Source organism: Tupaia chinensis, unplaced genomic scaffold (genome assembly GCF_000334495.1).
Source record: "Tupaia chinensis unplaced genomic scaffold, TupChi_1.0 Scaffold139767_1, whole genome shotgun sequence".
NCBI lineage: Eukaryota > Metazoa > Chordata > Mammalia > Scandentia > Tupaiidae > Tupaia > Tupaia belangeri.
In genome coordinates this window covers 1,630,248-1,645,093 of record NW_006199647.1, presented here as the reverse complement: position 1 = coordinate 1,645,093, position 14,846 = coordinate 1,630,248, and the positions used below count along the sequence as shown (strand labels likewise).

General features: G+C 57.1%; 1 protein-coding gene across 1 annotated transcript in view; it reads left to right on the top strand.

Annotated features, from left to right (window-relative positions):
• Positions 1-13,892: 13,892 nt before the first annotated feature.
• Positions 13,893-14,846, top strand: part of PITX2 (paired like homeodomain 2) — a 4,551-nt gene continuing 3,597 nt past the window's right edge. The window contains exons 1-2 of the mRNA XM_027765828.1: positions 13,893-14,099; positions 14,622-14,818. Coding sequence (XP_027621629.1) covers positions 13,895-14,099; positions 14,622-14,818 — 402 coding nt within the window. The 5' untranslated portion in view covers positions 13,893-13,894. The remainder of the gene's footprint in view (positions 14,100-14,621; positions 14,819-14,846) is intronic.

The window sequence follows — 14,846 nt, the reverse complement described above, 5'->3', positions numbered from 1 at the left end:
GGTAAGTGCAGGCCAGCTCCGCAGGGGTGCGAGATAAGGCGAGTGTGGAAATTGGTTCCACTTCGGAGAATCCGCACCGAGGTGACGTGGGGCTCTCGGGCTGCGGCCCCCGAGGTGGCGCAGCCGGTAGCACTCGCACAGCCCTGCCCTTCGGTGCCCGGTCACAGACGCTCACAGCCTTCGGTGCCGAAGTCGAAGGGAGCCAGACCGCCGCTGGCCTGAAAACCGAGGTGTCTTCCCGGAGATCTCGGGGCCAGCACCGGGGACACGTCCAGGCCGAGGATTAGCGTTCTCGAGATAAAGGCGGGTACAAAGTTCCAGCTACTGGAAGATTAGCCCCCGCCCATTGGTACCCCTGGAACGAAACAGGAAGCAGGATTCCGTTTTCACGGCAGTCCCCACGGCCCGCGCCGGCCCGGGTGCCAAGCTCGCAGGGACTGCTGTACACTGACCGCCGTCAACTCCAACCTTGCACTTCGGGAGATGCATGTTTTAAATGGATGCAGGAAAGAAAACGATTTTCCAGCTGGCCAGTAAGGACAAAAATTGCCATTCCAAACCCGGGCAGTGCAATACGGTTTTCTTTTACTTCCTTTGATTCACCTTACTTTCCTCAGCACACTGGAAGCCAGGCCGTGGTAGAACGGCGTGGTTTGATTTCGATTTTTCACTCTCTCCTTTGTGCAAGTTCTGTGCCTCACCAAAGTAAACTAAAGGGAGAGAAACTTACTATTATGATTAAAATAACAGGAACCCACAGGTTAGCTTTTTTAAGGAAAAAGCAGTCTAATTTAGAGCGATTTCCTTGCATTTCTTTCAGACCATTAATCAGAAGTAAAGGTGCTTTTACAGCGTGAAGTATGACTGGGGGAATCCATATAAAACACAAATACGGGTCATTTCAAGGAGATGAAGCATGTAAGCAAAATAAATGCAGGATTTTCGTTGATGTAACAAAACAAGCATGCGAGATTTCCACAGCGAAGCTGTCCCCGGAATGGAGTAGCCACTTCATTTATGGCCTGTTTCGCATCACCAGGAACGCATTTCAATGACTGGAGCGCTCTGTCCCTGCGGGTGAGCCTGTTTGTCCTCGAGGCTCCCCAAGCATCGGTATTAATAGCTTTAAAAGAAGGCTTCCACAGAGCACAAAGCACAGAACGGCAGCGTTAATCTTGATTTCCTGAAATGATTACCCACTGCAAATTAATTTACTGGGTAATCGCAGCAACTTAGTTCATTTAAAACATATGTTCTTGAGCTGTTTATTTTTATACTTTCTATTTAAAGATCTTGTTATGGGGTAACACAGTGGATGGAAAGGGGGACCTATGGAAGGATTTGGAATTATAAAGACTATATCTTCATTTACTTATCTTGCAGTTTTATTCTCCCGGCAGTTGGGGACATTCCTTTTGAGCAGGTCCTTGTCTCTCAGGGCTTGTGGGCCTGCACGCAACGCCTGGTGGTGCCTGCTCCAGAGGGGTAGGTCGCCCCACCGACAGAGAGCCCACCTTGGCCCTCCTGGTCGCCCGGCCTCCTCAGTGCAACCAGACTCATGAGTGGGATGAGGACTGCCCACTGGGAACAGTCCCACGTCTTCTCTGTGAGATGAGCCCTGAAGCTAGCCCCCAAAGCCGGCAGCCAGGCTTGTCATAAGAGACTTGTCTGGACCGGGCAAGTTTTAAGCTCCGCAGGTGAGCACGGAGGGCTCTTCTAAATATGACCTTCCCCAGTTATTTAGAGCAAATCCATCTAGTCGGCATGCTCAATACATGAAGCATAAAATGCAGGTTTGGGAGGGGGTTCATTGTAAAGGTAAAAATAAGTCCCCAAGTCACAAGGCCCTGTGGGAGGGAGCTAGGATGTTGCCTGGAACTTCTTCCTTTCAGTCCTCAGAGTGGAGCCATTTGTTCATGAAGACTGTTGTGCGTGGCTTTGTCTGGTCTTCAGCGCTGAAGCACCGGCCCTGGGGGGGAAGTGCAGTAATCGGCTGACTTCAGTCCGAGCCACCTGGCTGGTTTTTAGTATATTTCATTCCTTTTTTAAAAAATAAAAACCATTTGCAGTTACCATCTGCAGTGCTCGGGCTACAGGCTAATAATACAGCCAGTTCCGACATTATAAAAAAAAAAAAGATTATCGAAATGATGATGACATGCAAATTTCCCCTGAAATTATCATAAGTAAACATTTGGAGTCTGGACTAATAAAATCCCATCTGTGTTACTTCATATCGAGTTAGTAGAAAGCTGCGATAATGAATTTTGTAATATCTCACGGACAGACATCTCAATCAAGCGCTAATCCTGTGATTTTACTGCAGAATCACTAAATCTGGGGCCGCCAAACTGCCGCTTCTGGGCCCGCGGGGCGGCGAGGACCGGCAGTCCCAGCAGTGGCCTCACTAGCGGGTGGGGGGCTCCGAGCAGTCCCCGCACTGGGATCCGCTTGTCACAGCGCTCAGAGGCCCCTCCTCTAGCCAGAAGCCTTGGCTGGAGGCCCCCAGAGCCAGGCTCCCTGCAAGAGGGGCCCAGAAGCCCAAGAACGCGACCCAGGCGACCCAGGCCCGGAGCCAGACCCACAGGCCCCTGGCCCGCCTCTGCCCTTGACCAGCCCATGGCGCCAGTGCCCACTCCCAGCCCTGGACAGTGTGCACAAACGGCCCTGGGTCTCTGGCGGGCCGGATTAGCGCCGAGAGGCAGGCGCCGAGTTCGGCGGGGCCTGTGGAGCCTGGACCTATGTTGTCGGCCTCTGCCTTTACAGCGATCCTGCACCTCTACACACGGGATCCAGCCCTACATCTCCTGCGCTCGCCGGATGTGCCCACAGCGGAGAAGGGGGCGCGTGTTAAGCGCTCTGCTCACAGGCAGCGTTGTGGTTGGAAATTTGAAAAAGAATTTGCTTGTTCGGGAGAGGATGGGGGGAGAACTGGGCGGGCAGTCAACGTCCAGGAACATGTGCCGGCCGTCTTCGTCCTGCTGGGTCCACTGCTCTCCTCTGCGACCTTAAATCTCACATTGGGCCAAAGAAGTGGTCCAATCTCCCCGGAGCAATGCGGCTAAATATGGAAAATTGCTCCTGCTGGGTGAGGCCCTGCTGGTCCCCTGGGCACCCTAGAGCCCCTAGGATCGCAGGACAGAGGGGGTGCTGGCTAGGACCCGGGCAAGTTGGTGTGGGGCTCTTTACAGGGCTCCGGAGCTCTTGCCATGAAGCGGAGCTGCGCGGCGGCAGCCTTGGCACACCGCCTCCCGGGAGAATAGTCCTCTCCCGCATCTGCCTTCACACTGGGTGTCGCTGCGGCTGCCTCGTGCTCAGCTGGGCCTTAACCCTGGTACAGACGCCAAGTAGTCCCAGGGCCTTCCCAGGACGTGGTGGCTCCAGCCCCGGCCTCTGCCTGCCCCCTGGAGGGAGATGAACTCCGGGTAAACAGCCAGCGTCCGGACCGCGGACCAGGGTGGGGATGCTGCCCCAGGCTGTCGGGTCAGAGAAGCGCGCACAAAGCCTGGCACAGAGGTGACGCCTGTGTCGCTGTGCCCGTCCGCAGGTCTGCCGCCACCTCTCACGGCCTCCTTCGCTTCTGTTTTGCAGATAACGAGGAATGGAGACCAACTGCCGCAAACTAGTGCCGGCGTGTGTGCAGTTAGGTAAGAGCGCGCTTCCCGGCCGGGCGAGCAGACCCCGGGCTGCGCCACGCGAGGCCTGGCGGAGGGCGCTTCCCGGAGGGGCCGTCCTGAGCAGAAAGGAAATCAGAGCCAGGTCGCCAGGTCCCCCTGCTGGGCGGAGACGCGGGAGCTGCGCGGAGTCCCGGAACCCCGTCGCCCCCGCCCGGTTCGCGCCGAGCGCAGCCTGGGCGGCCCGGGGGTAGGCCCTGCCCGGAGCGGAGCCCGCTCGGTGCGCTCCCCGGTCCTCGCTCTTTGTCCCGCTTTGTCCCGGCCTCGCCCCCCAGCCTGCCCCGACTGCTCTCCACGCGGCCGCGGGGTCGCCACCGCACGTGGGGCGACCCGAGGCCCAGACGCCCAAATCGGGTCGAGTCCGCCGACTCTCTCGAGAGCCAACAGGCACGGCCGGCAGCCGACTGCCCCGCCGCGGCTTCCCGGCGCCGACCGCAAGGCCGCCTCTGGGCTCTGGGCCTCGGGTGACGCGAGCAGGCGAGGGGCCGGCCCCGCCGAACGAACGTCGGCCGTGGGTGGGATGGGAACAGCTGTCCCAAGGACGTTCATTCCTTTCCCCAAATTACACCTCGCTCCTGAGACCCAGCACCTCTCCCTCCAGCCCTGCCCCCGAGGTCTGATCCCCGCGCCCGCCGCCGCCCACGTCGGGCCCTAGCGGGCGCGGAAAAGTGGTCCAACAGCGACCTCTGTCGCTCGCCGTGTCCCACTGCGCTCAGCTCCAGCGGGCCCGCCGCGTCTCGGAGGCGCTGGGCCTTGCCCCAGCCAGGCTTGTGGGTGCGGACGCAGGCGCAGGCGAGCACAGGAGAGGTGTCGGGAAGGCGGCCTGGGGGGCTGGGACCGGCGGGGGCGGAGGGCTGACGACAGCTGTGCAGAGCCCGAGGGCGCGAGCACAGTGTGCGCAGCAGCCTGGTGCAGGGAGGGGTCCCGGGTTCGCGGACCTTCCTGCTGTGCTGGGGGCCAGGCCTCCAGTAGGGTCTCTGCGCAGTAGCTGGTTTCACTCTAGAAATATGGGGACACTGCAGCCCTGCAGGCTGCGTGGACAGTGAGACCGCCTGCACTGTGGAGGCCTTTGCTGAATTGAAACCCTTTCTTTGGGGGTGGGGGCGTAGGAGCGTGGCAAAGATGGGGGAGGGACGGCCTTTATTTGGGAATACTCGAAAAATTCAAGTTTGCTGTTGCCATATTCTCTGGGCTTCCCAGGTCCCGGAATACACCAAGCCTTAGGAAGTTGTTGACCTCTGATGGTGTGAGGAGATAAAGCCCCCACAGCCCGCCCCACCCGTCCTCCCGAGCACAGTGTTTTGAGACAATGTCGTGCGGCCTGGGCGATTTGGGGGGCCCGCAGAGTAAACAACCGTATTGCTAAGAAGAAAACAAAGGGCCTACATTTAATCTTCCTTGTGAACGGGGAGGGGGCACTACTTACTGAAATCGAACGTCTAAAACGGCCTGAGGCTTCCTGGCCTCGCACTCCACGGCCTCCGGAGTCGTCCTGGGCCAGTTAAACGCTCACTTGTCGGGATTAACCCGCAGGGTTAAATGGGGCAGTGCAGAGATAACGCAGCTGATTTCTGTCATTAAGATTGTGTTAAATTCTTCTTCTGTTTGATAATCGGTCGTAAAAATAAATTATTAGAATGGGGTATGTTTGGGGTTTGGTTAAAATTCAAGAGCAGCGATGCCTCGCGGGGAGAACGCTGCGTGCGGGCTCAGCCGGCTCCAGCCAGACCAGGCGCGCCCCAGCGGCGCCCCAACCGCGCTCCAGCCGCGCTGCGCACCGAGCCGGCCGGCCGCCGCCGCTGGGCCCTGACGCTGCCAATCTGGGCCGCCAGGACGCCGAAGGCCTCTCCTTCCCCACTCCCTTGTCTGGGTCTGTGGTCCAGGGAATGGCTGGAGGACAGGGGCCTCCATGTGAGCCTCGAGAGGCAGGGCCTCCGCGAGGAGAAGCCCGGGTGAGACGAGTCCTCCTGGGTGGACAGGCCGACCAGCGCCCGCGGGCGTTCGCTGGTGATCATGTCCGAGTGGCTGGGAACGAGGAGAGCTTGTTTCCCCGCGGCGGGCCGCCCAGCCTGGGCTTCGCGGCAGGCGGAGGGCGCTCTCCCAGCCGGCCAACACCTCTGTTTTCCACCTTGGTCCGCCTGGAAAACCGGCTACCCAAACGTGTGCTAAGAAACGTTAACTAAGAAAAGGCATGTAATGGGGAAAAAAGCTGACAAGCTCGGCTCTGTCGGCTTTGGGGAAATCAGCCGAGAAATAGCGACACTTCTGAGGCCGGAGCCCCACGAGGTGGAGCAAGGTGGCCAGAGTGCCCTTCACCGGCTACGGCTGCTTCTGCGCCCGCAAGACCCGGGCACAGCTTGCTTTGAAAACGACAGGTTCATTTTCCGTGATATTTTTACTGGTTTTTTTTCCTCTTAAAAATGAAAAAAAAAGTGTACCATGACCTGCATGTTATTGTGAAGACCAAGCACTGTCCTCTCCCCCCACAAAACAGTGAAGACTGAAAACTTGCTGGGTAGAGGGGGCAGATTTCCCTTCCAAAGAGAGTCCCCTCTTTTCCATACCCGCTGAGGGACCCTCCCCCCCTGACTTGAACCTGAAATAGGTGTTTGAGGGCGACTAGAGACCCCCACAGCCAGAGGTCTAAGAGTCCTTCAGAGGGGGACCCAGAGGCTCGGAGGAGAGTGTGAGGAATGACATTAAGGGAAAAAAGGGACGACAGGACATTTCTGGGACGCGGAGATGGGTTACTGTCTGTCGGTAATGTGTGCAGTATCCCCAACTGGAACACTCACTTTACAAGCTAAGTGATCAATGGCAAAGGAATGTACAAAAGAAAGTAAAATAAAATATATTACATTTAAAGAGAGAGAGGGGGCATTGCTAGGTAGGCCAGGGAGAGAGAACCCCACATTGGCAAGGTGGGGAACCATCCAGAAAGAAGGTGACATGGCGGTTAAGGGCACCGTACTCCCCCATGGTCAACCCTGGTGGAGTCGGGGCGAGTCCTAGGCCTGGAGGCTTGCTTTCTCACTTTCCCTCTCTCTCACTCTGTCCCTCTCTGGTCAAATTTAAATAAATAAATAAATAAATATTAGATAAATAAAATGTTAAATAAAATAATTCTGAAGAGAAAGAAGGTGTATCGATCCAGGATCCAGCATTCTTTCCCTGGAGGGGACTGTACAGGTGCCCAAAGGCTGTATTCCCTGTGCTCCTGCACCCGAAGCACAGTCCTTGCCCCCCTTAAAGGTCCCGAAAGGTGGTTCCATAGAATGAAACAGCCCGACTTTCAGGAAGTGGACGTGGCGACCCTGCCATCAGTGACTGCAAAAGTTTGGGAGCGCTGACTGCGGGTTCGAGGCTAAAACCGTAGAGCTGCGCCCCGGGTACCCTCCAGGCTGTGCCCCAACTCGGGGCAGGTATTCCTCCTCCTCTCCCAGCCACACCATTCATTTTTATGTAGCTTTGGCCCAAGGGATGGGCTGGAGGCCTTGGACCCAGACCCGGAGAGCGCAGACTTCCTGCCCGGGAGGCGGAGCCCCAGCCCGGCCCACACTTTCCTCCCGCGCACCTCCCTCCCAGCCTAGGGGCAAGCCGGCCACCTAGGGGGCCGCAGACCACTCCCATCCCCCCTCATTCAATCCGCAAAGATTTGTCCCACAAGTGCTACTGTGGGCTCCTAAGGTAACCCCTGAAAGCAAATAATCCGGTTTTCCTTGGCCGTTAGGACGCGACATCAGTGCCATGACCTTAGGCCAGACCAACCCAGGCCGACTCTAGTCGCTAAGTGCGGGTGTGCGGGGCGGGCCGGCCGAGTACCGGCCGGTGCAGAAGGGAAGGCGCGTGCAGAAGGGACAGGGCGGCGCTGCGGCTGCGGAGCCAGGGCAGGTGTTCGCCTAGGAGGCTGGAGGCTTGGAGGCCGACTGTGGCAGGGAGCTGGGGAGGACGGGGCAGGTCTCGGTCTTTCTCACCCCATCATCTCCACCACCCACCGCCCCGCCAGGTCTGCAGCTTTGCATCTCTTCCTCCACGGGGGGAACGGTACAGATGCGCGAAAGGTGTCCGCGCAGGTGGCGCGCGCCGGCGGCCGCAGCGGGCTCCAAGTTCCGGGCTGCCTGGCAGCTCCTCGGCGGTGCCGCCTTAATATATGCAGCGGTGGTCAGGGCGACTCGGGGGAACGGGGAATGTATAACGAAAGCTTATTCGTGAGCAGGAATATACTAATGGAACAATCTGATGTCTTCTTAATCCTATGTAAAAAGCTTTGTCGTCTTCCTAATATTGACTGAATGGGTAATTAATGGCTCTTCATCGAGGCGAATACCCTGTAATCCAAAGTAGGCAAAAGACAACAAGCCCAAGGAGAAGACAAAGGCCCAGCTGCAGCCGCACCCTCCCCGCCCCCGCCCCAGGTCTGCCGGGAAAGTTTCCTCTCCTGGAAAACCAGGCAGGAGTGGGCAGTGCGCCTGCCATTCTGGGCTGGACCTAACCAGGCGCGTGTCCACGGGCTGGTGGCCTCTCCCCTCCAGCCTTGCTGAGCTGCTTGCTTCTCAGCGCTTGGGCGCCCTCCTTCCCTGTGAGGGCCCTGCCCGGCACCTGCTCCCTCAGAGCCCACGGGCTCATCTGGGGAGGCGACCAGTGGAAGAGCCGGCCACACGCAGGTCCCCAGAAGGCTCAGCAAAGAACCGGCTCCTTTCGGGTCCAGAAGGGGCTGCTCTCTTCCTCTGTCGGCGGCCCAGAGCCCGGACTGAGGCGGCGGAGGGAGAAGAGCCTGCAGGACTGTGCGCGTTAAAGGCGCCAAGTGACAGCCTCTTCGGGAGGCTGTGACGGAGAGGTGCCCCAGACACCCCCAGCTTGTTTTAAACAGGCTGACATTTTAATTTAAACCTTTAGAAGTAATATATTACTTGGGTTACTACAATGAGGGGGTTCCTTTTTTTTTTTGTCAGCTGACAGCTTTTAAAATATTATTTCACTAGGGAAATAAAAGCTTCATCTCAGATTATAGGTGGGTATTTTTGGATTTATGTGATTTATGGTCACCATGACAACTAATGCTGAATGTTAGCTACCAGCATGTCTGGGAGAGGGAGACAGAAAGGAAGGAGAGCAGGAGATAGAAAAGGGCAGGGGACGGGACAGGACAGGACTGGAGGAGGGCAGAGGGATGTTTCCAGCGACTGCTCTCTAAGGAACTTCGCCAGCCCCTGCCACTCCCTCTTCTGGGCCAGGGTCTACAGTGGGTCTCACAGTTCTCTCTCCCCATCACTCCTGCCGCCCTGTTCTTTATTTCACTTCTCCAAACACCTTGCTTCCCAGAGTCCTGAGTGCCTCTAACCTGCCTGCAAGGGCCGCGTGAGAGGGGCCGCCCACCACCTTGGTTTAGTGATCTCAGCAGCCCCCTTCTCCGCCAGGACCCGCGTGGAGGTAGCTCTCACTGCCACTCTGGCTGGCACCCTCCCTGCCTCCAGAGGCTGAGCGGCTAGAGGTGGGACAGGACCAGAGACCCAGAGAGGACGGGCTTGCTCAGTACACCTACCTATTTCTGATCCAAAGAGCGGCCCTGGGAAGAAACCAACCCTTTCACCTCCAGTTAGGAATGGGGAAAATCAGCTTCGGAGAAGCTGTAAGTTCCCAGGTCCTTCTGTTTCATCTCTATGGTGTTGGGTGGGGAGAGTCAGCACGGGTTTGTGTGCAGAGAAAAAGGTCGGGCTTGGGAGCGGGAGGGCCGCTTCCTGGGCAGGGAGCAAGGCCTCCTTCTGACCTCCGCGCCTACCCTCAGCTCGCCGGCCCCTCACGTGTCTCCTAGCTGAGTCGGGGCTTTGCCCTTGAGCTGGCCTGGGTTGGGCAGAATTCCCGCCCCTCTATTGCCTGAAGGCTGGGGAGACTTCCAATTGAGCCATCTTCCCACCGAGGTTAAGGGCAGATTCTTCCCCCAAAGGTGGGCAGAGGTTAGTTGGGTCCCAGTCCCTACCAAGTCATCCGCGAGCTTGCTGCGCACCCCACTCTCCATGACAGCCAGAGGCACTTGGGCGACCAGCGCTCAAGTGTGGAATTAAAGGAGACTTTAAGACAGCAATGGAGGCAAACATCTACCCAAACACGCCCGACCCTGCAGTCACAGCTTTCCCTCCTAAGAGTCTTTATTTGAAAGAATAAGCAAGAAACCCCAATTGAAAGGGCCCCTGAAGGTTCCAGAACTCAGGGCTTCTGGGCGCTGGGCGCTTTCCTTCCCTGCATTGACCACGCGGACGTTTTATGGATGGAAAACTTCTGTGACAGAGGCTGAAGTGACAGTCATTTCTAAAACCAATCAGGAAGAATCCACCCAAGGTCATGGTAGTGTCCAGCTCACCAAAAACATAAGGTTTCTGGACTCCCGACCTCGTCTTCATCCACCCTCCTCCCCCGCACCCACAGGTCTCTGCAGATCAATCCTCAAACCACTGCCTCAGGGCGGGCTAATCTCAGTGTGCCTGGGTGCCCAGAGCTCTCGCCTTTTCTCATACATTCTCCTGCGGGTGTCCTCTCCCGCCCTGGAACCTACTGGGTCTGGGACGAGCGACACTCGAGGCTGCTGGGAGGGTAGAAACGTTTAGGAGATGAGAGCATCCACTCTCTGGTTGGAAAAATAGGGGGGAAAATTCACTCCATTGTTCAGAGAGGGCTGTGGGGTGAGGGAATGCATGTATGTGTGTGAAACATGTATGAAGGGCGTGCTTGGGCTCGGTGTGGTTTCTGGGCACACACGTTCATGGCTTGTCTGCATCGGGCTTCTCCAGGTTGGCGTCTCCACCAGGCTTCAGTGCAGCGGGACAATGCGGGATTGCCAGTCCATTTAGGGCTCAGGACAGGTGCAGATGGTTGGTGCTCCTGCGCCCACCCTTTGGCACTGTGAGGAGCGGTCTGCTCCGGGGTTTGGCGCACCTGCAGGCTGGTCGGGGCCTTGGCATGAGTCTACTTTGGTGGAAGTCCTTATGGTAGAGCAGCTCCACTAGAGCATAAATATAAATTCTGGAGTCTGAGAATGAGGAGGTTGTAGAAACCGAGGACTCTATGGAACATCTCAGCTTTCCGGAGGAAGGAGTTTTGAAAAACACCTAAGCTCCAAAAGCATGTTTATGGCTCTGGGGTTTGAATCTTGTAAAGCAAGGACGGGGCTCGCTCACCGCGGTGGAGAGTCTGCCCAGCTTCGATGTGAGACGCAGCTTTAAGGGGCATGGCATCCTGCAGCCATGGCCATGCCGAGGTTTACAGGGAGAAACTGGAATACGTTAGTCAACACATTGGGCAGAGAGGAGCTGGTTCGTGTTGACTTAGCTATAGGTCATCGGCTGGCAGTGCATGGGAGGAAATATTTACTTTACACATATACTTTATGATCTTGGGGGAATTAGAGGAAATTCAATAAGAAAAATGGCTAGAAACATTTAAAACCCTTATTTAAAAGACTTAAGCAAATTAGAGTCTTATCAGATTAAAAACCACTACAAATGTAAGAGCATTGTCTTCAGTGAAACGGTGTGGGGTCTGAGAAGGAGATTCTCGCCAAATCTCAGGGATAAAATGCGTCATTTAAGCACTGGATAATGAGCAGAATGTAAATTAATTTAACCTTCTTTACCAACAGGCTGCTGGTGTAATGTGTATAATTTAGTGATAAGACTGCAGGACATGATGTGGTTGGCGTCTGAGCCTCGGCTAAGGCAGATCTGCCACCTGGGAAGCGCTCTGCTCTGAAGGGGTGGGTGTGTGCAGTGAGTGAGGCGAGCTGGAATAAAAGGTTAAAATGAGCAGTACTGACTTAAAGCTAACCATGAAGAAAATCCCTCCCCCAACTACATTTTTCTTACCATGGGGTCAGACATGGGGAGAGACTGAAAAACAGCCCTCATCTTGGTCCTTGGACTGCCCTTAGGTGTTTAACATGGGGAGGAGTTGCAGATAGGGTGAGGGGCAAGGGGGAGTCACAGAGGTTGCAAATATATTTGTCATCTGTTTCATCCGCTCTGTCCCAGACTGAAGAAGTTTCCCAATCTTGTGAACAAGGACAGAGAGGGAGTTTTCAGAAGATACCTCATACTGGGGCTGCAAGTCATTGGCTGTAATGTCAAACAAGTACACACTGGGGGTGATAACACTAACTCCACAATAAAACAATCGTCAATACAGAAACCCGGGAGATTAGCCGGTGCTCTTTGGCTGACCGAAACTAGGGACAAAAGGACATTCCAAACTTGTTTCGAATATGTTCGAATTTCTTGCTTTAATGTCTTTGGAAATCAAATGTCTTTGGCAATCGTGCTGTGAAGAGTCGAGGTTCCCAAAGGTGATAGTTGTTGTTTTTTTATGCCAATGAATTAGGCTTTGCTTTTCCATGTGGCGCAGTTTTCCCTTCGCCCACACCCTGCATCTCTGCCCACTGGAACTGCACCGAGCCAAGACAGCCTGGAGCTGCCTAGGAAAAGAAAATGACTGTTAAAAATGACCCTTGAAATTGGTTATTTGGCAACATTCTTAATTGTATGGAAATTCATTAAAGCATATTTTATATATAATTAGCTCAGGGTCGTTGATGCTACAGGCTTTATGGATTTGAATCTGATTGATAATAAAGTAAACAGGAGAGTCAGATTTAAAGCTCTGCGCTCTCGGGTTAGGACAAGCTTAATACAGTGTACCAGGAATGTGAAAGATCTGGGGTATGTGTCTTAATCAACGTTAAGTAGAATGGATAAGCTTTCAGCATTTTGAAAACGCTGGGTTAGGGTTTCTGTTCTATTGTGTGTTTTCTGTCTGGGGACTAATAGGCGTTACAGAGAACGTGATCTGAGGCGACTTTTTATTCTTGGATATACCCAGAGTGAACCACGGAACAGTTGTTCGTTTAAAGTCAAGGTAATTTTCTTTGGACGGGTCCATTTGCTCCTCGATTTCTAATTTATTAGCCTGCCTTTTCAGGGTTCTGTCTTCTTCGCAATGAAAGCTTTTTTTAGGTGAGCGCAGCATCCACTGGACAGGCTGTTTGGGAAATTTAAGATCGCAGCGGTGACTTGCTGGTGTTGTAAAATGTTCTAGTTTGTAAGTAGCACGCGTCCCCTTCCCGTGCGGGTGGCGGCGGAGGTGGAGGTACCCTGACTGGGACGTGTACTACGGAGTGCGACGCGAGAGCGTCGCCATCTCGCCCTCCTACCGCTCGGCCCGACCCCTCCGTCCCCTTCTCCCAAGCTTTCGACTCCCAGGCTCATTTCTCTGCCTCGTACTCCGAGCTAGAAGCCAGATCGCCTTCGGCCGGGCAGGGGCACAATTCCCAGGAGCGTGCCTGTGTAGACCCGTTGGGCTCCGCGAGCAATTAGCCCGGCCCCGCGCTGCTGATAGGTGCAGACGGGACAGTCCCCCGCCGCGGCTCGGGCCCTCCTGATTGGTGCGAGACCACGTCACTCCTGCCCAGCGGAGGGTCTGGGAGGAGGCGGAGGCGGAGAGGGCTGGGAGGCCCCGGCCCAGTGACGTCTGGGCCCCAGGAAGCCCGCCTCTGGTTTTAAGATGTTAGGCCCACAGGGAAGCGCGGAGCCTGATAGGTGCAGACGGGACAGTCCCCCGCCGCGGCTCGGGCCCTCCTGATTGGTGCGAGACCACGTCACTCCTGCCCAGCGGAGGGTCTGGGAGGAGGCGGAGGCGGAGAGGGCTGGGAGGCCCCGGCCCAGTGACGTCTGGGCCCCAGGAAGCCCGCCTCTGGTTTTAAGATGTTAGGCCCACAGGGAAGCGCGGAGCTGCAGATCGGGTCGGTGGCTCGCCTGGGCGCCTGGAGCTGAGCAGCGGCGACGCCGGGCGCCGCCAGGGCTGCCCGCGGGGGGCGGGCAGAGCGCGCTCGGCGTTAGCTCTCCTCATTGGAGGGGTACTTCGGGGAGGGAGGGAGGGAAAAGAGGGGTCTTCGCCCTTTCCCGCTTCGCTTTGGAGCTTGGACGCCTGCTCTCTAAAGACGCTCGAGCCGGCCCTCCAGCCACGTCCCCTGTGTCCGTCGGCACGCTGACTTTTGGCCACCGGACTCTTGCTCGAGCCTTCCGGAGGAGAGGGGGCGGCTCGGCCCCAGCACTCGGCGCGGTTTCATCCCGGCGCCGCCTGCGGCGGCCGCAGCAGGGCATCCCCGCGCCTACAGCGCGCCCCGCAGCGTGTGGCTGCGGCCACGGGGACTCGCAGGGCGGCGCGCTCCCTCGTCCATGACCTGCATGAAGGGCCCGCTGCGCTTGGAGCACCGAGCCGCGGGGACCAAGCTGTCGGCCGCTGCCTCGTCCGCCGCCTGTCACCACCCCCAGCCGCTAGCCATGGCCTCGGTCCTGGCTCCAGGGCAGCCCCGCTCCCTGGACCCCAAGCACAGGCTGGAGGTGCACACCATCTCGGACACCTCCAGCCCCGAGGCCGCAGGTAAGGCCCGCGCCGCCCGCGGACACTGCAGCCCGGCCGCCCGCCCAGGGTGCCCCTGTCCCCTCGCCCCCTCCACGGGAGGCATGGTGGCAGTGGTCGCTCTGCCTGGCCTCCGCAGAACTTCCTGGAGCCAGGGTTCCGATGGCCCGCGCGTCCCTTTCGTTCCCTCTGGGCCGGCCCAGCTCGGGTGGTTCCCCTGTCCCCATGCCTCAGCCTCCCTTGTTTCTGGGTCCCGGAGATCTCTGTCTCCAGTTCCTGTGCTGCTATCTCCTTTCAGCTGCAGAGGCCCCGCTCCTTGGAAAAGTATTTCCGAAACTACCAAGAAAGGCTCTTCCCGAAGGGCGTTATTTTCTAAAGGGCCAGCGAACCTGGGCACTTAACCGAATCCATCTGCTTTTTCTAGCCTTCCAACAAGGCGTGGAAATCTGAGCTTTCTAGAAGGGGATTTGTAAAATGCGCGCGTGTGCGTGTCCCGAGAGACATGGTACCCGCTTAGGGACGGCCCTGTGCCCTACTTGAAAGCCCAGGCTGCAGGGATGAGGGTGCCGCCGCCGCGAGATAAAGGTGTAAATAAGACGCGCGGCGGGGGAGGGGAGGAGCCGGGGCGCGCACCCACACTCGGATCCGCGCACCCAGGGCGCCGCGCTGCCCGGACGCCGCACCGGATCCTCGCGCGCCGCGCGGCCGGCCCTTCCCACGCCTGTGCCGCGGCGCAGACAGTGGGCGGGCCGGGGCCGGGGGGGGCGG